The following is a 22500-nucleotide window of genomic DNA, read 5'->3' as shown; positions in this document are numbered from 1 at the left end:
AAGATACCGATTAATTAAGTTACATTCTTTCCTTAACAAACAAGTGCGGGAAGAAGCAGGATTTAAACATTCTTTCCTTATTCTACTATATAAAATGCTGAGTTCAAGCTTACATAATCTCACACAAATTTGATACATAGAACATCCTTGTTCAAATGATTTATTGCACACGGACAAGACGAGTGTGGTCCCGTTATCCTAGACCACAAGGTTCAAGTGTGGTCTCCCACCATTCGATCTTACATCCTCCACTGTTGGATGAAGATCGAACGGTGAGTGACCATAATTTTCTTGGACCACGGGGTCTAGGAGAATGGAACTCTCACATTTCTATTTCTAGCCTCTACCTCTTAAATTGAGATATGAATCTCTAATTGTCTTTAATTTGTTCACAACAACATCCATAAGCATTCGCTCTGACGGTGATGTGGCAGAGCATGAGAGTCCAATTTGCATCACTGAAATTGAGCATTCCACCAACCTTCTTGCTTGAATTGGGCTTCCATCAACATCTGCAACTTCACATTCGACAAGCAGCAATGGGTCAACTATGTCCATGGCATGGTCAGGCATCGCCATGGCAATGAACTGGTGAATGCTCAAACCATCTTTGAACATGTCATCTGTAGGTCGTCTTCTTGTGAACATTTCTAGCAATAGTATTCCAAAACTATAAACATCTCCAAGGATGGAAACTTGGCCTCCCATGCCATACTCTGCCATTCAATGCATACATTAGAACTTAATTTGGCGTAGTGATAAGTTATTACGAAGAGAAGGCATTGAAAGAGATAGAAACTCATACCTGGAGGAATGTAGCCTATTGAACCCTTTAACCCGGTTGATATGGATTGACTTTGAGCGGGATCATTAGACGCCTCCAAGAGGAACCTTGCTAAACCAAAGTCACCAACATGAGCTACCATATCTTCGTCAAGAAGAACATTATTTGGCTTCATATCACAATGAACAATTGAAGTTTCGCAACGGTGGTGGAGATAATCCAATGCAGAAGCAACATCGATTGCAATATCGAGTCTTTGGACAAGGCTCAATCTCTTACTCTGAGTATGCTCGTCATTTCTCGGATGCAACCACATTTCTAGGCTTCCATTTACCATGTACTCAAAAACTAGACTTTTGAAATCTTGACCCTGGTTGTCAATGCTTGAGCATGCAGTTATGATCTTCAGAAGATTACGGTGCCTTACGCTTCTCAAAGCTTTGCATTCATCCATAAAACTCTTGGATGCTCCTTGTTGTTGAAGGTTTAATACCTTAACTGCAACTAAAGTTCCATCACCGGGGACTAGTCCTTTGTAAACAGAACCAAAACTTCCAGAACCAATCAAATTTTCCGTAGAGAACCCGTCGGTTGATTGAACAAGTTCTGAGTAAGAGACACCAACTTTCCAATCCTTATAAGAACGTGAGATTACAGGTATACTCCTTGGCCTCTTAAGCATTGAACGAGCACCAATAAAGCATGACATACCAATTATGATGGCAAGTGCGCAAGCTGCAGAGATGACTACTTTTCGAGCAAGCAGTCCTTGAGATGAGTGAGGCTTTATGTTGGGGCATGCAGGTAAATGTAGTTTCGACCTACCACCACAGAGATTAGGATTTCCAAGAATTGAGAGACCAGTTGCATTTGAAAAGATTCCTTCTTCAGGCATTTTACCCTCAAAATTATTATATGAAAGGTTGAGATGCCTAAGAAATCTAAACTTGCCTAGAAATTCAGGAATCTGCCCGGATAAGTTATTGCTTGAAAGATCAATTTCTTCCAGGCTTCTTAAACTTTTAAGAGATTGAGGAATTATTCCTTGAAACTCATTACCTTCCAAATGCAAGCTCACCAACATAATACAACTGCCAAGGCTATTGGGTATTTCGGCGGATAAATTGTTTCCTGATGCATCTAGCTCTACTAAATTTATCAAAAGACCAACTTCAGATGGCAGTGAACCAGTCAAATGATTGTCAAACATTCTCAAAGAAATTGAAAGGGATGAAAGCCCAAAAATCTCTTTAGGTATGGTGCCTGTAAGATTGTTACTAGAAAGGCCAAGCAGTAGTAGATGTTGGCAGTCTCCTAGACTTGGTGGTATATTTCCCGCAAATCTATTCTCGTCTAGGAAGAGCTGTGTCAATGAAGTCATGTTACCTAGGGACGACGGGATTGGCCCAAAAAAACTATTGTTGTCCAAAGATAGTACATTCAACTTCTGAAGCCTCCCAATTTCTTCAGGGAGACTACCACTGAAATAGTTATTCTCCATTCCAATCAAGACCAAGTTTACAAGATTTCCAATGCCCAAAGGGATGCTTCCATGTATCGAATTTGTCCCCAGGTAAAGATGTGTTAGTGTGGTTGAAAGGTTGGACATGGATACAGGCAATTCTCCTCCAAATTGATTTTCAGAAAGAATCAAAAACTCCAGACTAGTACAATTAGCCAAGAATTTGAGAAAATTCAGGTCGCCAGCTTTCCCACTTCCCAATCTATTGAAATTAAGGCTTAGAATAACTAAGCTTCGCAAGGTTCCAAGATTTTCACCTGGGATTGCTCCAGTAAGACCATTTAGAGAAAAGTCAATAAGTTGTAGTCTAGAAGCATTTGACAATGATACAGGAATATTTCCCGTGAATTTGTTGTCGCCAAAGGCAAGTTTTTGGAGATTAGGAAGGGTAATGCCGACATTTGGTGGTAGCTCCCCATGCAGTTGGTTTTGAGTAACACCAAAAAAGTATATGGAGGAAATATTATAGATTGAAGCAGGGATTATACCAGAGAGATTGTTTACTTCAAGTCCGAATGCTTGCAATCTTGTTAGCCGCCCAAGCGCATTGGGTATGCTTCCTTGAAAATTGTTTGCGGCAAAATCTAACCAACGTAGAGAAGAAAAGTTTCCTATCCAACTCGGGATGGTTCCAGTCAGACTGTTGTTATAAAGCACCAGATGCTTTAATTTCGACAATGAACTGAGTTGTTTTGGAATCGAGCCAATAAGTTCATTGTAACGAAACTCAAGCGTCTTTAGTTGTGTACATTGGGATAAATTGGTTGGAATTTTCCCGCTGAAGGAATTGTGAGACAAGTTGAGAACGTGCAGGCTTTGCAGACGACCAATTTCCTGAGGAATTTCACCACGAAAGCTGTTGCTTCCTAGGTTGATTCCAGTAAGATAGGAAAGATTTCCTATAGAAGGAGGTAAAGAGCCTGCCAATTTTTGATCTTGCAGGTTCAAAATCAAGACTCTTTTGGTGGAATGGTTGCATGTAACGCCCGCCCAACTGCAGAAATGGATGGAATCATTCCATGCACTCATGACACGGAGAGCATCTTGAGTGATGTGTTTCTTGAAGTCGAGCAGCGCCAGGCGATCAGTTTCATTTCCAAGACTAGTGCTGGAGAGTGCTGCAGATCCCAGACGTGTGGTCATGCATAAAAGAATGAAGCCATGAAAGAGTTTAAACAAAATCAGCCTGCCATGAGTTCGATGTGAATGCTCCATCCCTACCAAAATACAGACCGCAAATAAGAAACTCTCTGTTTTTCTCTCTCTTTTGGCTGTGAAATTAGTAACCAATTTTCACTTACAGGAATGCGTATGAAGCACGAAGACATTATATGTCTTATCACGTGGAATCTAATCTTGATTGAAAAGTAGACCACAGCTCCCACCGTATCGAGCAAGGAATAGGAAGACCATATTAGTCTGCGGATCCCGATAGGTCTTTGTCCTCACAGTCAAGTTCATCGTGATTGCAGGCCCTACCAATGTGTAATCAACCAATTATTCTTCCTTGAACAAATTAAGGAAGAGGAAACAGAGAATGTTGGAAAAAACAAAGTTTAACATGGGTTTTATTCTTATTCTTTCTTAATTGTAAGTACAAATACAAAATTAAGTTCATTTGATCTTTTGATCTTACTTCAATACGAAACGAGTAAATAACTATACATGTCGATGACAGACAGTGAAGTTACTAAAGCGGTGCGTTAAAGTGATTGATAGACTTAACTAAGATTTACGTATTTAAATGACTCGAATGATTTTCTAATTGATGAAGACTGAAGTAAGACTTACGTGTTCATTTAGCCTCAGTTTTGTCCTTGTTAAAATGACCCAAAAGAAAAAAGCACAGGGAAAAGTAGAACTCCAAGCAGTATGAGAAAGCTAGTAAATGTGAGGACCACACTAATAATGAGCTCCCATCGAGCAAAAGACTTGGAGAAACAAATTCGGGAACTTTTGGTGGGAAGGACGCACAAGTTGCATATGCACCTTTTAGTACGCTATCGTGGCATTTATTGTTAATAATATAGTCTTATGTGCAAGTATCTTTCCATTTTACATTGTATTATATTGGCCAGGCATGTTGGCATCGGCTTTACTCCGTCACTTGTAAGTTCTTTCTCTAAGGATTATTTTTATAAAAAATAAAAAATAAATTAATTAAAAAAAAATACTTATGCTTATAAAAGTTTCTACTAAAAGTATATTCATTAGAAACACATTAAATTCAAGTGCTAAGAAAAACACTGGTAAGATGCACCTACCGAGTGTATTTTCGAAAAATGTTTTGTGATACCATCTCATTTTAAAGTTTTTATGTTAAACATAGTTTAAAACGCTCCTTGTTGTAAAAAAATGTTGAAAGGTCTTTCAAAAACAGTTCCAAACATGTCGTATCCAAGTCTTGATCGCACCGTGTCCTCATTCAAGTTTACTGATTTAGAAACAAACTTATTTTCTATGCCCGTAGGGCCTACCTTTCAATTCATACACTAACAACATGTTACTGTTTAGAGTGTGATTTTTATGTCGAAATCCACAATTTTTCTGCTAATTTTGGAAAAACAATTAAACAAATGCATTTATTAGTTCAAACTATATATTGGCTATCTTTTCAAAGATCAATTAATCAGTAATGCATGCATATTTAGGAATTAAGACATTGTTCACAGAGGCAGATCCATACTGGTCAATTGCAATATTGAGTCTTTGGACAAGGTTCAATCTCTTACTCTGAGTGTTCTCATCATTTCTCGGATACAGCCAAATATCTAGGCTTCCATTTACCATGTTCTTCTGAATTGTAATTGCAGATACAAAATTATGGTCATTTGACCTTTTGACCTTACTTTAATATGAAACAAGTAAATAACTATACCTATCGGTGACAGACAATAAAATTCTAAAAGCGGTGCGTTAAAGTGATTGATAGACTTACCTTAGATTTATATGTTTGAAGGGTTCAATTTAGATTTACGTGTTTGAAGGATTCAAATATTTTTTTTTTTCAATTGATTAAGACTAAAGTAAAGTTTACGTGTTCATTGAGCCTCAGTTTTGTCCTTGTTCAAATGACTCGAAAGAAAGAAGTACAGGAAAAAGTAGAACTCCAAGCAGTACGAGATAGCTAGCTAGTCAATGTGAGGACCACACAAATAGTGAGCTCCCATCAAGCAAAAGACTAAAGGAGAACCTTTTGGTGGGGATGACTCAAAAGTGGCATATGCACCTTTTAGTACGCACAAGTTCCATATTGTGCCCGGAGATGATGGCATCAATGTCCCCTTTACTCCATCTCTTGTAAGTTCTTGCTCTTAGGATTGTTTTTGTCAAAAAAAAAAAAAAAAAAAACACTATATACTCATAAGAGTTTCTACTAAAAGTACATTTATTAGAAACACATTAAAATCAAGTGCTTAGAAAAAAAAACTCGGAAGTGTTTTCTGAAAAAGAACCTACCAAGTGTATTTTCAAAAAATGTTTTGTGATCCGGTTACAATTTTAAGTTTTTATGTTAAAGGTAATTAAAAGTGCTCCTAGTTGTCCAAACATGTTGGTAGACATTTCGAAAAACAGTTCCGAACATATCGCATCCAACTCTCAATCGCACCTTCTCCTTGTTCAGGCTGTTTTGTTGATTTAGATTCATACTTTCTTTTCTACACCTATAGGGCGTACCTATCAATTCGTACATTTACAACATGTCACAGTTTAGAGTGCGACTTTCTGTGGAAATCCACAATTTTCTGCTAACTTTAGAAAAACAATTAAATAATGCATTTATTAGTTCAAACTATACATTTTCAGAGATTAGAACACTAATTACTTCTGACCAAAAAAAATATCGCTAATTACTTAATTAGTAATGCATGCATGCTTAGGAATTAAGATATAGTTCAAAGAGGAGGATCCATTTCATGGACCCTGCCAGGTGGTCCTGGGCAAAGGCAAGTCCAAAATTCTAATATCGGATGGTCTTAATCAAGATACGTTAGGTGTTAGTAGGGCAGCGGGCGAGGACTTAGCACCTAGATGAGACCTAGGCCGACTAGACAGATAGGCGAATGTAAGTAAATTCGGAATACTTTATGAAATATCTTTCAAATGTTGTATGAATTTATAGTGAATTTAAAATAAATAAATAAATATATCTATATATATGTATTACAGTGTCAAACATATGGTATAAAAAGTATTGGTTGAGTTAATACACCATCCCCTTATTAATTAAATGCTAGGAGACACCTGATTATACAACAATTAAAAAGATAATAGAAAAGGAAAAATGGAAAGTTGGTAAATTGAAAAATGGAGTCTTTCTTCTTCGTTAGAATCAACGTCCAAGAACAGCCATAGTGACCATCTTCTCTTTGTTCCTCTGTGATTTTGAGGAGGCTAATTATGTAACAAACTAACCTCACATTTATCAGTAGAATTGCTTTGAGACATGGTAAAATGAGAATATGGGATTATGTAATATCATGCCGTTGGGCGGAACTTCAGGAATTTGCATGGTATACGTTATGTCTTTTTATAAGGCCGTGTTTTTGTTTACTGGATTCAACCCAGGAGCAGAAATGTTCATTTCTTTTGCAGGAATGGGTATTCCATTCTTTCTTTTAATCCCAAGTCCTGTTGCCAATAATCTCTTTTAACCTTTGTTTTATAATTACAAGCCATAATATGGAGAAAGTTTCACGGTGTTATCAATTCATTCATGTTTTAACTTACGGGTTTGGCACTAACACTGTCTTCGGTTCTTGGAGAAAGTTTCACAGGTAACAGTACAGATTTTTGTGTTACCTGTGAGACATTCAAATGATATGGTGAGAGAATTGCGTCAGTGAACTCAGACTGCCATTGAAAATTAACCATAAACAATATGATTGAGACTAATAAGACCAATTAAGCTAGAAAGCAAATTAAGTTACCTCCGATTCAGCCAAAACAAACTAGTGCGGGAATAAAAAGGATTACACATTCTTTCTTTATTCTACTATATAAAATGCTGAGTTCAACCTTACATGATGTCACACAAATTTGATACATATACTGTCCTTATTGAAATGATTTCTTGCACACAAACGAGATGAGATTAAATATGTAACAAACTTAACCTGACATTTATCAGTCTCGTTATCTTATACCTGGTCGAAGAAAATTGTGGTTGCCCACCATTCAATCAAGTCCTCCACCATTAGATAAAGATCGAACTACCATAATTTTCTTAGACCATGGGGTCAGGGAGAATGGAACTCTCACATTTATATTTCAAGCCTCTACCTCTTAGATTGAGGTAGGAATCTCTAATTTTCTTTAGTTTGTTGACAACAACATCCATAAGCATCCGCTCTGATGATGATATCGCAGAGAATGAGAGTCCAATTTGCATCACCGAAACTGAGCATTCCTTCAACCATCTTGCCTGAACTGGGCTTCCATCAGCATCTGCATCTTCACATTCGATGAGCCACAAAGGGTCAACTATGTCCATGGCGTGGTCAGGCATCGCCATGGCAGTGAACTGGTGAATGCTCAGACCATCTTTGAACATGCCATCGGTAGGTCGTCTTCCTATGAACATTTCTAGCAATAGTATTCCAAAACTATAAACATCTCCAAGGATGGAAACTTGGCCTCCCATGCCATACTCTGCCATTCAATGCATACATTATGACATAATTTGGCTTGGTGATAAGTTATTAGGAAGAGAAGACATTGAAAGTGATAGAAACTCATACTTGGAGGAATGTAGCCTATCGATCCCTCCAAGAGGAACCTTGCTAAACCAAAGTCACCAACATGAGCTACCATATCTTCAACAAGAAGAACGTTATTTGGCTTCATGCCACAATGAACAATTGAAGTTTCACAACGGTGGTGGAGATAATCCAATGAAGAAGCAACATCAATTGCAATTATGATCTTCAGAATTGAGTGTGCTCATCATTTCTTGAATACAACCACATATCTAGGCTTCCATTTACCATGTACTCAAAAACTAGACTTTTGAAATCTTGACACTGGTTGTCAATGCTTGAGCATGCAGTTATGATCTTCAGAAGATTACGGTGCCTTACCTTTTCAAAGCTTTGCATTCATCCATAAAACTCTTGGATGCTCCTTGCTGTTGAAGGTTTAGAACCTTTGGTGTGGCTTTGATTCCCCACGCAATTTTCCAAACCTCCCTATCAATAGTATGAGAGGAGGAAGCCATGGGTTTAGGGCCTCTTTCTTTGTCCAAAGACCCAGTGATACCCACTCTTTGCACTAAAATCACCCTTAGAATTCCAGGGCCAAAAAAGGGGGTCAGGTTCCTCTAGGTTGTACGGGGGAATATATTTGATCAATGAAACATCTTGAGATGATAAAATATGAGATACGGAGACCGGCACTAAAATGATCCCTTTAATGCCTACATGCTTAGGAATTAAGATAATGTTCATATCTTAATCGTCAAAATCTCATACCAAACCGTTGTGCTCATAAATTCATCATTTGTATCCATATTAATTTTCCTTGTTTACACCTTTGTTTTACTCTTTTATTTAGGTTTTACGTTCTTTTAATGTGTTGTAGGTGGAAAATGAGCTAAAAAGAAAGAATTGAGATTAGAAGGCTTTACAATCCTATGTTGTCAGAACTGTCTTCGTAGATCAGTCAAATTTGATAATTAAACTGTATTGACTCAGGAAGAACAAAGAGATGAGCTATACATGTTTGGAAAGCTACGGATTTCTATTTTCTATAAAATTTGACGGTTCATAAATTTCTTTTTTTTTATATGGAGTATAGCAGTTTTAGTGCATGAAGGTCAATCTACGTGCTCGAATCCAATGCTTCCTACCACTAGGCATCAACCTTGATAGATTAAGATATGAAGGCATTTTAATAAAAGGGACGTTAAGCCGATAAGGTTAAAAGTGAAGGGACGAAACAGCTGGAAAGAAAATTTTGAGTTTCCAAGAAGTCTGGAAGAAAATAAAATATGTGTTGCAGTCCTATTAGATTAGGAATGTGATTGTGTAAATCCTAGTGAATCTAGGAATATCTCTTATATTTCTATTAGGAGTTGATTACCTATTAAGAGTTGTAATTCTAAAATGGTAAGGAATTAATCTCCCTACTACTATAAATAAAGGCACAATGGGGTGGAATAGAACACACCCACAATTACACATCTCTCTCTTCTCTCTACTATTGCCGCAACTTTCTCTCTCTCTCTCTCTCTCTATGGTCTTCATAATCGTTCAGTAAATTATGCCTACAACACGTTATCTGCATGCTCTTCGCTTGGTTAACTAGAGAATTTATTCTTCAATCAGGGGAGTATTACATTTTTTAATCATTCTTTTTATGATTAATCTATTATTTTATTGAATTGATCTACATGCTATTGATTCAATTTAATTTTTCTGTGTTGAACGTGATACAACGCATTGAAGATGCAATTCTGGCTTTCTGAGAAGGATTTTCTACAAATTCAAAGGCTTTTGTAGTTTTCTGCCAATCAGGTAAACTTAAAATAAAGTAAGATATTTGAAACGACTATGAAGCATGAAAACATTCCCAATGATGCATAAACCCCTACATTTATATTTACCTTCTGATGTGTAAATATATATAGACATTTCTTGCATTACGTAATTTTTGCTACATGGAATTTATGGGTCAAAGAATTGAATAAAATACAAGCATGATTTTTTTTTTTTTCGGGTTTTGAAAACCCTAAATATTAAAATCTGAAAATTGAAAAGAACAGTTACCACAGATCAATGATGGTTGAAAGCCCTTGCTGGCAAGGAAACTAAAAAGTTCCTTTTGTGTCTAAAGGAAAAGGTGGCTTCAAAATTTGGCCCGCCCAGCCCACCAGCAGGATGGGCTGCTTTTTTTTTTTCACAGACCAAGCCCAATTGAGCTTCCTTTCTGTTTTAGCCGGTATACTGATCCCCTTCTTTCTCGACCCGCTGCCACTTGCAGCCATGATCCAAAGCCCAGCCTGCAACCTAAAGCTGCAAGGCCTTATTTTGGACAACAGCCAGCAATCCTTTACTAGGCTGCCTTTTGTTCTTGAGCCAAAGCCATTTTCGGCTTTTTTTTTTTCAGCCTGCACCCATATTTTTGGTGCCCTACTCACGGCACCCAAGCCCAATGTTATTGGGCTATAGTTTTTTTAATCCAATGCTAATTTTTGGCATTTTTAATAAATTTAACCCGAACATTATTATTTTTTTTTGCTTCTAGAATCGGCCCTGAATGGTTCTGATCTATTGAATTAATTAAAAGTGACATGCAGTCCATTAATCTGATAATTAATCCAAAATTATTGGCTTGAAACCCACTTTTGGACATTAACGATTCAATATTTTATTTCTTTTCTTTGAACTGTTGACTCACTTTTGTAGTCCCGAAGCGCTCACACTTGAGTTCCCGAAGCAACTCAAATCTACTACATTTAAATTAGCATATTGCATTTTGTGTTCTTGTAGGAACCTCTCTTTTATGAACTAAACATTCATAAACTAAATTAAACCTGTAGTTTCAAATTTAGTGCCTTTGAAATCCGAAGTTTTCATAAAATAATACACCCATGAAAACCCGACCTTTTTTCATGAAAACCATGTCTTAGAACTTGAATATTCTAACTCTGATGCTTATGGATAATTCATTCCCATAGCACCAATCGCAATCTTGTTCCCTTTAATTTTGTAGATTGTTGAACCATCACAAGTTTTATTTTTTGATTTGGATGTTTCTAATAAAAACCACTTCATGTAGGGATACAAGATGTGAATCTTCACTTGACTATCAAGAAGCAGAGAAACCATTGAAGCCAACAATGGTAAGGAAGAGCTGGATAAGCCTGCACCATGATCTTTATTCAAAGACTTGTGCCCGAAGCATTACAAAAGGAAATACCACCCAAACGAGGATTCCATGACTCTTTGGCTCGCTTCTACGGACCATATAATCATGAAAAACATTGCCTACAACACACCATGATTACGTCCATGAATGAGTACAATTTTGAAGTTTATAAATCCGATCGAATTTTGACTAAGAGAATATTTTTCTTGTTTTTCCATGTTTCTAACTTGCTCTTGAAGCAGCAATGTAGAAAGTGGAAGTTTACTGAATTCTCGAATCTGATTACGACCACAAACATGAGAGAAAGGTATAGATTTATACCCAGTTTGATTAGAGCCTACTGAACCCAATTCGGGTCTGCCTCTCTCACAATCCAATTTCGAGTTTGTTTTTACAACATATGGTAGAATCAGGGCCTACCAAAGTGTAGCATCATGCCTGAAGCGTGATCCTTGGCACCTAAGACCTAAAACTTCAAGAATAAGGGATGATATTCTCGAACCTCAACGCTGCAGAATCTATTTTCGTCTCGATAGAATAGATCATTGATTATGCACTTGTTCGTGCCCCTACCAATGTTGTTGAGGAGTATCATTCGAGTAGTCAATATATGAGACTAATTTCGCTCCACCGAACACCGTTGAAAGAGCAGAATTTTGACATGGATGGCCTTGTTGGCCGAATCCCCTTAGTAAACCATTTACTTTATGAACATTTTTTCATGTTCTTGGATTCACATTTGGTGATTGTTTTACTTATGGATAATCTTATTGATATTATTCTCGAATATGAGTTAATTGAATCATGTTTCTCAATACATGTGACCGATTCAATTAAACACGTGATTAGGTAAAAATGTGGGGAAGTTAGTTGTCTGGATGAATGCGATACTACGCACACTAACTTTACACCTAAATCACATCTCTAGCAACGACTTCAGGTCTATCCAACTTGATTAAGAGCATTGGCACGCTCCTCGTTGTAAGTATGGTACTGAATTACCATTTAAGTGACCTTAAATTCTCCTTGTCATTGAGTTTTTAAGGATATTCGAGAGAACAATGATCATTAATGAAACCACTGAAGAAAATAGAGTGAAATATCTTTGTACCACCTCCAAAAATGAGCATGAAGCTTTGATTTGGGGTCATTAGGTTGTCTTCTAACTAGAAACACACCACATGTGGCCGCCTTGGAACCAGGTGATTCGAGCAGTTTACTTGTTTTGGCACGACCTTTTGGGACACTTAGGTCTGACAATGATGCTACGACACATCTCCTTACCCAAAGTAAGGATCTTATGCCTACAAGCACACTTTGCCAAAACCCGCTCATTGTGGAAATTTGATTTCTAAATCATCCCTAGCAAAGATACGAAACGACTCTCTTTTCCCAATGGATTCAAGGGAATATATGTGGACTCATCGAACCAAAATGCGGACCATATATATACTTATGGTTTTGGTTGATGAATCAACAAACTGGTCACATGTTTGTCCATACACATTGCTGCTAAACCTTCTGGCCAATTAAGGGTTCACCACCTTACTTATCCATTAAAGTCTAGGAGACTGGATAATGCCAAAGAGTTTATATCGATAGTTTTCGATAAAGTATTGCATGTATTTTAGGTTTATAATTGAACATTGAATTCCCACGTTCACCCCAAATAGTTTAGCCTAATAATCATAAAGCGCATTTAAATGTATAACTGATTGGACAACCGAAATTACAATCCAGGTCAAATTCCTTACCAAAGTGTGTTTTGGACATGTCGTTCCTACACTGCCTAAGGTAACCCTATTGTGCTACAAGTGAGAGTTAAAGGAGAAAGTATTCAAGAAGCACTTGAGATAGTGATGGTGATCTTTCAAATGACAATGATACTTGTGTTGAACTAAAGACCATGATATATGGCTGATGACTTATATTATGTATCTCGTTGTTGGTTTCAAACATGCACACGATATACCCGTTTTGTTACTGACTCAATGCCTTAGAATCTTGTTAGCATCTCAATATGTTTAGAGGTGTTAGGATGCTTATGTTAGCTTTTGGGATATACCCTTAGTACGTATTGATGTAACCTAACTTATTGATCAATGAAATGTGATTAACAAAAGTATTGCCTCATATTTGTTATGAATTCTAATTCTACATGACGAAGCAGGGAATAAGTGGTAATTGGTTCGTCACAAATTGTTCCTAATATGTATATGATTTTGACACATGTGGCATAAATTGCGCCACATGCCAAATGAATATGTGACGCTTTCAATCTCTTATCCTCAGCCAAAGCATTCTAGGATCAGATTGGGCGATGATAAATTCCTCACTTATACATTTGTTATGTGACGAACATATAGGTCACTGGCTTTTTTGTTTTGTGATGCTTATTCCATCACAGTTAAAGTTATTAAGTGACGAAGTCGGCGCCACAAATACTAAAAATATGTGGCGAATGTAAAATTCGTCACAAAACTATAGGTGACGCTGTATAGGTGATGAACATAGTGATGTTGGATTTTCGTCACATATAATCAAATGTGATGAATTTTCATGTTTATGTGACGAATGTCTGTCGCCACCTAAGCCATGTTTTCTTGTAGTGTTACTTTCCTTCTGGGTGGTTAATTATTCAAATCAAGGGAAAACTTTTTTGAGATTCTTGATGAGCGCCTTTATATCGATGAGTATGGCAATCTTTCTAGCCAGAGGGCTTCATCAGACGTTTTTTAAGGAAAGAAAGATTTCCATAACATCTTCCCACATCTTGTCGATGGTGACAACGCCATCATACCCTTGATGGATATTGCTCTGAGAAGCAGCGAAGCCGATATGATTAATTGAGTTTTCTAACATGCTAGTTGGCAGAGCGATCTGATCGAGAGGAATATGAGTTCAGTTTCAATCAAAGAACCAATTGTTGAAACCAAAGTCGCACACCTCCGTGAGCAATGGTCAAGCGTAAATCCGAATAAACTTGAGCAACCTAAAAAACAGTAAACAATTGTGAGCAAGCCTAAGACCCAGGGGGTGTGCCAGCCAAAGGCTTTCCGACAGTCAAGTTAGTGAATGATTTTAGACTCAAGCGGTGGGTAAGAGAATTCAAGTGTTTAGATTGCGTTACTATATATGAACCACTGCGATCGGTCAAGTGAATGACAGAGCTTTAAAATTTTAGCAATATAATTAGTTGGAGAAAAATCAATGTTTTTTTTTATTGGCAAGGAAAATTTTAATCAAACAATGTGATAGAGCTTTAAAATTTGTACGTAAAATTTGACATTGAGAAGATTCTATCATAGGAACATAACTTATATACGAGTTACGATAAAAAAGGATTAAGGCTCGAACAAAAATAAGATCAAGAATCAAAACTATTCATATTAGATTTCCCTTTTAACATAATTGAATTTTCTTCTAAATCGTATAGACCTTGTTTTAAATGAACAGACGAGGAAAAAGGAATTGAATTTTATATTATAAAACAGAATGCAAGATATAAGGTTTGATTTTTTTTTTTTTTAACAAAAAGGTAAAATTGTATAAGGTTGGGTTTTTCATAAAAAGAAAAAAGAAAAAAGGGTAATGTTATCGAATTTCGAACCCATCAATACTATATATATTGGTAATATTCCAGGATGGGACCAAACTATAAATGTATATATTGGTAATCTTGGTAATATTATGTGGCCCCGCCACTCTTTATGTGTATTATTAGAGTCCCTAAGAAACAATGACCATGTCAACGGTCAGATGATGATTGTAATAAATATATATATATTCACATGTTTTATATAGGATCATCAAATAATAATTGTATTAAATACATATAAGTATTGTAGTCGATCCCAACATCATATTACTCCTAGTTCGTCGGATTTGGGGATGCTTGCGGAGGACATGCTGCATTTTACTCCTGGTTTTATTGATTTTAAGTTTGATTTGGTCCCCATTTGTGTAATGGGGTTGCCCATTGTTTAACTAAGTTTGCTTTGTCAAGTAGCAATGAACTAGTTTAGATTGAAGAGCTTCCTACTCTTATCTAAGAGCTCCTCCTCTAAGACATATGTAACTCTCTTTGAGTTTGCTTCAATATAATCGTTTCACTTCAAAAAAAAAATCCCAACATCATATTCTCACGGAAGACTATCATTAATTTGGGCTGAACTTCAGACATTTAGAACCTGGGCTTTCGTCAAGCCCAATCTAAAACCATCTCCAATCAAAGGGTCCAGAGGGCCAAATGGCCGAAAATAGCCCTAAAACCGTCTCCAACCGAGGGCTAGGCCAAAGGGCTGTGGAATCTAAAAAGGTCCCACAGAATCGGAGAGGGCTCGAGGACTGGAGGGCTGGCTACATGCAGCCAGCTAGCCCGGGGCTGGCCAGAAAAATCATCTTTCTTGTCGGTTATATTAAATACAATAAATGTATTCCTGTCGATTATAACCAACAGGAAAGCTTAAAAAGAATTTTGAATCCAACGGCTAGCTGACGTCAGCTAGCCATTGTTAGCTAGCGCCAGTTACCGTTGGATTCAATTTTTATTTTATTTTTGTTTTTTTAGGTTTTTTGGGCCTTTTTTTTTTAATTTCCTATAAATACCTAAACCACTCCTCACAAAATTTTCACCATTCCTACACCATTTCAATTCTCATATTTTCCTTCCTCTTTCAAAAATCTATCCTTCAATTTTTTTTAATAATTTTGAAATGGCCTCATCTGTAGTGAAAGGTAGGGCTTGAACTCGAAAAGAAGATGAAGCTCTTTGCAAGGCTTATAGATGGGTGTCAGAAGATAGTGTGAGGGGGAATTGTCAAACAAATGACGATGTTTGGACTCGTGTGTCCAAAAAATACTTAGAGTTCTATGAAGGCACCACTCCAGTGAATATTCGAAACCGCGAGAGTTGTTCTTCAAGATGGAAGAAACATCTTCAACCAAGTTTGAACAAATGACATCAAGCATTGTTAGCGGCCGCAAGTAGACATGAAAGTGGCGCTAATTACTACGATGAAGTAAGTGTTTTCACAATTTATTTTAAATATTTGATTGTATTACATTTAATTTCATAAATTAATTTCCTTTAATTTTTTTCTAGGTACACCAAGCGAAGGAATTGTATATAGAGAGCAGCTCGAAACCCTTTCAGTTTCACAGTTGTTGGGAAATTTGTAAAGGGTGGGTGTTCATTGAAGATCCACCACTGAGAGCTCCTATGCCGGTGTTCGGAACTGCATCCTCAGCTGCAAATATGGATGAAGATGGACCTCCAACCATTCAACAAATAAGGGTAGAAAATCCGTCTTCGGGTGAAGGTTCCATACCTAGGGCTATGGGACGAAACGAGGCGCAAAGGTTGAAGGAAAATGGCAAGGCAAATGATGATTGTGCCGCTCAACATGAAGTGGCGGCCTCATTGCGATTATTGGTGGAGCAAAATGCCCTTGAGGCGGAAGTAGGAAGTGTAGGCATGAAGAATGGGCCAAACAAATACAAGAAGAGATAGATGATAAAAATATGGAAAGGAACACTTTGAATTACACTCCAATGAGTAAGACCTATTTTGATAGGAAAAAAAGGGAAATTATGAGCCGACGGCAGTTGTTTACCTCTGACTATACTCCTACGATGGCGGATGATGAACATGATGTTGATTATGGATATTAAATTTAAGTTGTTGTAGTTTTTAAATTTAAGTTAACGTTGTTTTCAAATTTAATTTGTAGTTTTTAAATTTAATTTGTCGTTTTTAAATTTTAGTTGTAGTTTTTAAATATAATTTGTTGTTTTTAAATTTAAATAATAAATTATGTTGGCCCTATAGCCCTAGGTTGGAGACGGTTTTTTTGTGACAGGGCTAAAATGAGCCATCTGGCCCTTTGACCCCTGTTGGAGACAGAGGCAAATATGACCCTGTACTGTTCATTAAAATATTAATATCTTGAAGGATCTTGAAGGGCTAGGGGGCTAAAACGAACCTTCTAGCTAACCATCGGTTGGAGATAGCCTAATGAACTAAAAGCAGCACTCTATGTATAGGGCAGGGGCATAATCTATAATTTCGCTACAATTCCGGGGCATTTCTCGAATTCCACTTTCTCAAAATGACAATCACCGTCCTCTCCCCTTAGAGCAACTCCAGCGTTGGAGCCCTCCCCCCAGGCAATGCACTATTCAATCCACCTAATGAACAGTAACTGCCCTTAATGAACAGTAAATAGCCCTGGCAATAGCATTTGCATCTCCACCGTTACACTTCAATAGCCCTGGCAATAGGCAATAAAATATTAGTATTTTATTTATTTATAAAATAATACAAAATAATTTTAATTGTAATATCGGATAAGATTTTTAATCGTTCTCATTGCGCCACGTGTCATTATCCGAAGTATTATTAAATAATACAAAATAATTTTATTTGTAATTTCGGATAAGATTTTTAATATTTGTCGTTACGCCACTTGTCATAAAATCCGAAAAGACAATTATTGGGGATGGATTTCCGATAAATTTTTTAATCGTACTCGTTATGCCACGTGTCATTATCCAAAAATACAATTATTGGTGATGGATTTCTGATAAGATTATTAACTAATTACGTCGCGCCACGTGTCATAATCTGTTCACAATCTTTGAGGATAGATTTCCCTCAGATTTTTAACGAATGACGACATGCCACGTGTCATAATCTGTTCACAATCTTTGAGGATAGATATCCATCAGATTTTTAACGAATGACAGCATGCCACGTGGAATTATGTACAACCTAATCCTTTCTGAATCTTCTATATAATCCACCATCCATCCTCACAAATCTCACACCAATTTTCTCAAGATCTCTATCATTATTCATAGTTTCTGCTTCCTTCTTCACAAAAATCTATATCATTATTCACAGATTCTGCTTCTTTCTTACAATGTCTTCTTCTTCCTCAAGGATGATGTGGGAATTCGATTAGGAAGAGGAAGAATTGTTTAACCAATCAGAAGCAATGTTCAATCAACAGGGGGCAAAAAATGAAAGGGAAGAGGATGAGGAGCGTAGAAGGAGAGATGACGAAGTAAGAATGGGCAGAACCTCACATTCCCGTCGAGTCATCCAAGCTGCGGCTCAGATCTGCAGGCCCAACCGTTCCCGAAACCTTGATAGAAGCAGGCAACGACGAGGTCTGGAACTCTTGGATGATTATTTTGTTCTTAATAGTGCATTCCCTGATACGTACTTTAGACGTCGTTTTAGAATGGAACGACATTTGTTCAACAAAATCATGATTGCTGTTTGCAACCATGATTCTTATTTTGTGCAAAAGAAAGATGTTTTTGGTGCTATGGGTCTACTGCCTGAGCAAAAAATTACTGCTGCCTTGCGGATGCTTGCATATGGAGCATCTGCAGACCAAGTGGATGAGATAACGAGGATGGGGAAATCAACCATTCTTGAGTCCCTGATGAGGTTTTGCGGAGCAATCGAATCTATCTACACCGTTGAGTACCTCCGCAAACCTACACACATGGACTTGGAGCGGCTGATGAAGAAGGCGGAGATGTGTGGCTTTCCTGGGATGATTGGAAGCATTGATTGTATGCACTGGACGTGGAAAAACTGTCAAAGTGCATGGCAAGGCGCTTACGGGGACAGAAAAGGAGCAAAAAGTATTATTCTGGAGGCGGTGGCATCTTTTGATACATGGATTTGGCACGCCTTTTTCGGGGTCCCGGGAGCTCAAAATGACATCAACGTCCTTGCCCAATCCCCAGTGTTCAACGATGTCCTGCAAGGAAAGGCACCAAAAGTTACGTATGAGGTCAACGGACATATGTACGACGGGCCATACTACCTAGCTGACGACATTTACCCGCGATGGTCAACATTTGTCAAAACAGTGCCACGTCCGCGGAGTGCAAAGGAAAAACACTTTGCAAGCTGTCAAGAGGGGTGCAGGAAGGATATGGAGCGTTGTTTCGGTATCCTCCAAGCTCGCTGGGCGATCGTCAGGGGTGCTACCAGATTGTTTGATGTAGAGTCGCTTCGATCCATCATGATGACGTGCATCATTCTTCACAACATGATTGTAGAAGATGAGTACGATTATGAAGCCGTTGATGAATATGAGCCAGACCCAATGAACAATTCAAGAACATGTATATATTGTGCTTATGACGCCACCGATGAGCCCGTGCAACATGAGCCATTACAAAGGGATGGACGTTACAATGAAAGGCTTATTCAACAATATACTGCATTTCAAATGCCAGACATGCACAATGCCCGACAAATTGACTTGATAGAGCACCAGTGGGCATTGAAACAAGCTGAAGATAATTAAGTTCATTTAGTGTGTTTTTTTGAATTTGGTATGTTCATGTTATTTTATTTGGTGTGTTTTATTATTTGGTATGTTTATGTAATTTTTTTTAGTGAGTTTTTAATTATTCCGTATGCTTATGTAATTTTATTTGGTGTGTTTTTGTCATTTCAATAAATATTCTCTTAGTATAAATAACTTACCAAATTAATTTGAATAAATATTCAATAAATTGGAAACAACATAAATAATACAAACAATAAATAATAAATTACAACCCAAAGTGATTGGAAAATTATGGGCTCCGATTACAAAAAGTACTCTATTCATCATCACTTAACCAATTTGTGGTGCTAGGATGATCTTCTCTTGCGGTGCTAGAACCACCTTGGCTTGCTATCGCTTCTCTTGCACGCCTCCTTCGCACCACGTCCGCTTTCTCTGACTTCCAAAAAAATTTAGAATTTGGAGACTTCCCTTCTAAAGACATGTTCATAATCTCACGATCTTGTTGATCCCGTCTTTCTTCTCTAACATGTTCTCTTTCTTGCCTAAGTAGCTCTCTTTCTCTCTCATTAGCATGAAATTCTCTCTCAACAGCTGCTGCTTTTACGTCCTCTCTAGCCTTATCAGCCTCATATTTCGTCAATTCCCTCGCCAAAGTCAATTCACCTTGGCGAGTAAGTTCTTCCATGAACTTTGCATAATCATTCTTGGAAGCACTCCCTTTTCTCTTTGAAGCCTTCTTACCTTGAGGCCTAATTGGATAACGGGTCGAACTCGATGCTTGTTCAGGGAGGGGCGTTTTGGGCACTTCTTCTGCATCATCTTCATGAACATGATCGGGTGTAGAGTGTAGAGGGGTGCTGTTCATGTGCACTTCTGGACCGACTGGCACAACTCTAAATTTAGGACAATCTTTGACAATATTCCAACATTCCCACCGGTTGAATGATTTATTTTTGCTTTTGGTTTTGGCAGCGTACCAAGCTTGTGTTTGAAGTTCCTACACAATGAAAATAAGTAACAAATAAATAATACAAATAAATAATAAGTAACAAATAAATAATACAAATAAATAATTATAATAAAAATAAGTAACAAATAAATAATTATAATGAAAATAAGTAACAAATAAATAATAAAAACAACATAATTATAATGTAAGTAGGTAACAAATAAATAATACAAACAATAAATGTCACATCCCGGCCCGGGGCGGATCACTTCCCGGGCCCGCTCCATCACCGTAGCACGATATTGTCCGCTTTGGGCTTACCATTCCCTCACGGTTTTGTTTTTGGGAACTCACGAGCAACTTCCCAGTGGATCACCCATCATGGGATTGCTCTAGCCCCCTTCTCGCTTAACTTCGGAGTTCCTACGAAACCCGAAGCCAGTGAGCTCCCAAAAGGCCTCGTGCTAGGTAGGAATGAGAATATACATATAAGGATCACTCCCCTGAGCGATGTGGGATGTCACAATAAATAATAAATTATGTAGGTAACAAATAAATAATACAAACAATAAATAATAAATTATGTAGGTAACAAATAAATAATACAAATAATAAATAATAAATAATAAATAACAAATAAATAATACAAACAATAAATAATAAATTATGACGGTAACAAATAAATAATACAAACAATAAATAATAAATTATGACGGTAACAAATAAATAATACAAACAATAAATAATAAATTTTGTAGGTAACAAATAAATAATACAAACAATAAATAATAAATTATGTAGGTAACAAATAAATAATACAAACAAATAATTATAATGTAAATTTGGGTATCAAATAAATAATATATTGTTACCTGATCTGAGTAATTTTCCCCACTTCGAATATTACTACTAGCTTGTGCCAAGGCGTCTCTCCACGTGCTAAACGATTGGCTAAGTAATTTCCAACGACTAGACATCGATTCTTTGGTTCTTTTCCCACCAATTTTCTCAAGAAAATTGGTATGAATAAGACTCCACATCTCTTGCAACTGCATCTCATTACCAGTAAGCGAACTATGAGTAACTTCAACCCAGCTAGTACACAACGCAACATCTTCAATAAGCGACCAATTCATACCTGCACCAATGGTCATTTTGTTGAAAAAAAATGGATTCAAACTTTGAGACAAAGAAAGGAATGTGATTGAAAGTAGTTGAGAAAATATGAAATTGTTGTGTAAGGTAGATGATAATGAGAAGGTATTTATAGAAAAGTAAAAACAATTTTTTTTACAATTTTTTTCAGATTTTTTTTTTTGAATTTTTTTAAATTTTTTACAATTTTTTTTAAATTTTTTACAATTTTTTTTAAATTTTTATTCAATTAATTAATCTATGCCGTTGGAGCTGATCCCCTGGCCCTCGGGCCCTTGTTCTGTCCACTGTCCCCCGAGCTAAAAGCCACACTGGGCTTGCTCTTAGTCCTCTGTAGAGCAGAGAAAATGACGCCGCACCACTGTGAATGTCCAAAAGCTCGAGAAAAAGCAAAAGAGAGCAAAAATGTCGAAGCTCGGTTTTCTCCGCGCCGTAATCACGTCAAACCTCGCCGTACGTAGGGCCGTGCCGCAGAACCGCGGCCTCTCTATGCTTCTCGGCGAACCGGGGAGACGATTCTCAACAAAAGCCGAAAACCCGCCTCAGAACTCCCTGCCGTCTGATCAGCCGCATGATGCTTCACCAATCGAACCTTTTCTCCAAACCCCAACCACAGGTATTATAAACTGACCTATCGGCTGCCGTGGGCATGGCTGTGATTTCGTTTCCATTTTCAGTTCAGGGTTTTGGGTATTTAAATTCAATGATGAAATGTGTCAATGGCAATGTGTTGCATATGATATTTTTAAGGTTTGGTGTATGGGAAGCTGCTTGGAATCTCGAGGTATATGCTGAAGACTGATGTGGTGAATAAGCTGGAGGGTTGTAATTTGAGCCTGGAGGATGTCAAAGTTGATTAAAATCGGGCCTTCATGCCGATGGGAATGTAAATTGCGTATTC

The 22500-nt window shown here is 37.3% G+C and overlaps 2 protein-coding genes across 2 annotated transcripts; one reads left to right on the top strand and one right to left on the bottom strand.

The window, feature by feature from the left end:
* Positions 1-61: 61 nt before the first annotated feature.
* Positions 62-3597, bottom strand: LOC103930913 (probable LRR receptor-like serine/threonine-protein kinase At3g47570). The gene is made up of 2 exons (XM_009340313.3): positions 806-3597; positions 62-716 (listed from the first exon to the last, which is right to left on the bottom strand). The coding sequence occupies exons 1-2, from the start codon at positions 3519-3521 to the stop codon at positions 337-339; spliced, it is 3096 nt and encodes a 1031-aa protein (XP_009338588.2). The 5' UTR covers positions 3522-3597; the 3' UTR covers positions 62-336.
* Positions 3598-21933: 18336 nt separating this feature from the next.
* On the top strand, positions 21934-22490 carry LOC103930900. The gene is made up of 2 exons (XM_048580096.1): positions 21934-22215; positions 22350-22490. The coding sequence occupies exons 1-2, from the start codon at positions 22005-22007 to the stop codon at positions 22457-22459; spliced, it is 321 nt and encodes a 106-aa protein (XP_048436053.1). The 5' UTR covers positions 21934-22004; the 3' UTR covers positions 22460-22490.
* Positions 22491-22500: the final 10 nt, after the last annotated feature.

This window comes from the organism of the source record quoted next, unplaced genomic scaffold (assembly GCF_019419815.1).
Source record: "Pyrus x bretschneideri cultivar Hongxiangsu unplaced genomic scaffold, Pyrus_bretschneideri_v1 Contig144, whole genome shotgun sequence".
Taxonomy (NCBI): Eukaryota; Viridiplantae; Streptophyta; class Magnoliopsida; order Rosales; family Rosaceae; genus Pyrus; species Pyrus x bretschneideri.
Note: the sequence above shows the minus strand (reverse complement) of the source record. Positions and strands in the feature narration are given on the sequence as shown.

Coding starts and splice junctions, on each gene's coding strand:
- LOC103930900 (XM_048580096.1), top strand. CDS start 22,005: ATGTCGAAGCTCGGTTTTCTCCGCGCCGTAATCACGTCAAACCTCGCC. Junction 22,216..22,349: donor TCTCCAAACCCCAACCACAG/GTATTATAAACT, acceptor GATATTTTTAAG/GTTTGGTGTATGGGAAGCTG.
- LOC103930913 (XM_009340313.3), bottom strand. CDS start 3,521: ATGGAGCATTCACATCGAACTCATGGCAGGCTGATTTTGTTTAAACTC. Junction 717..805: donor AATAGGCTACATTCCTCCAG/GTATGAGTTTCT, acceptor ATTGAATGGCAG/AGTATGGCATGGGAGGCCAA.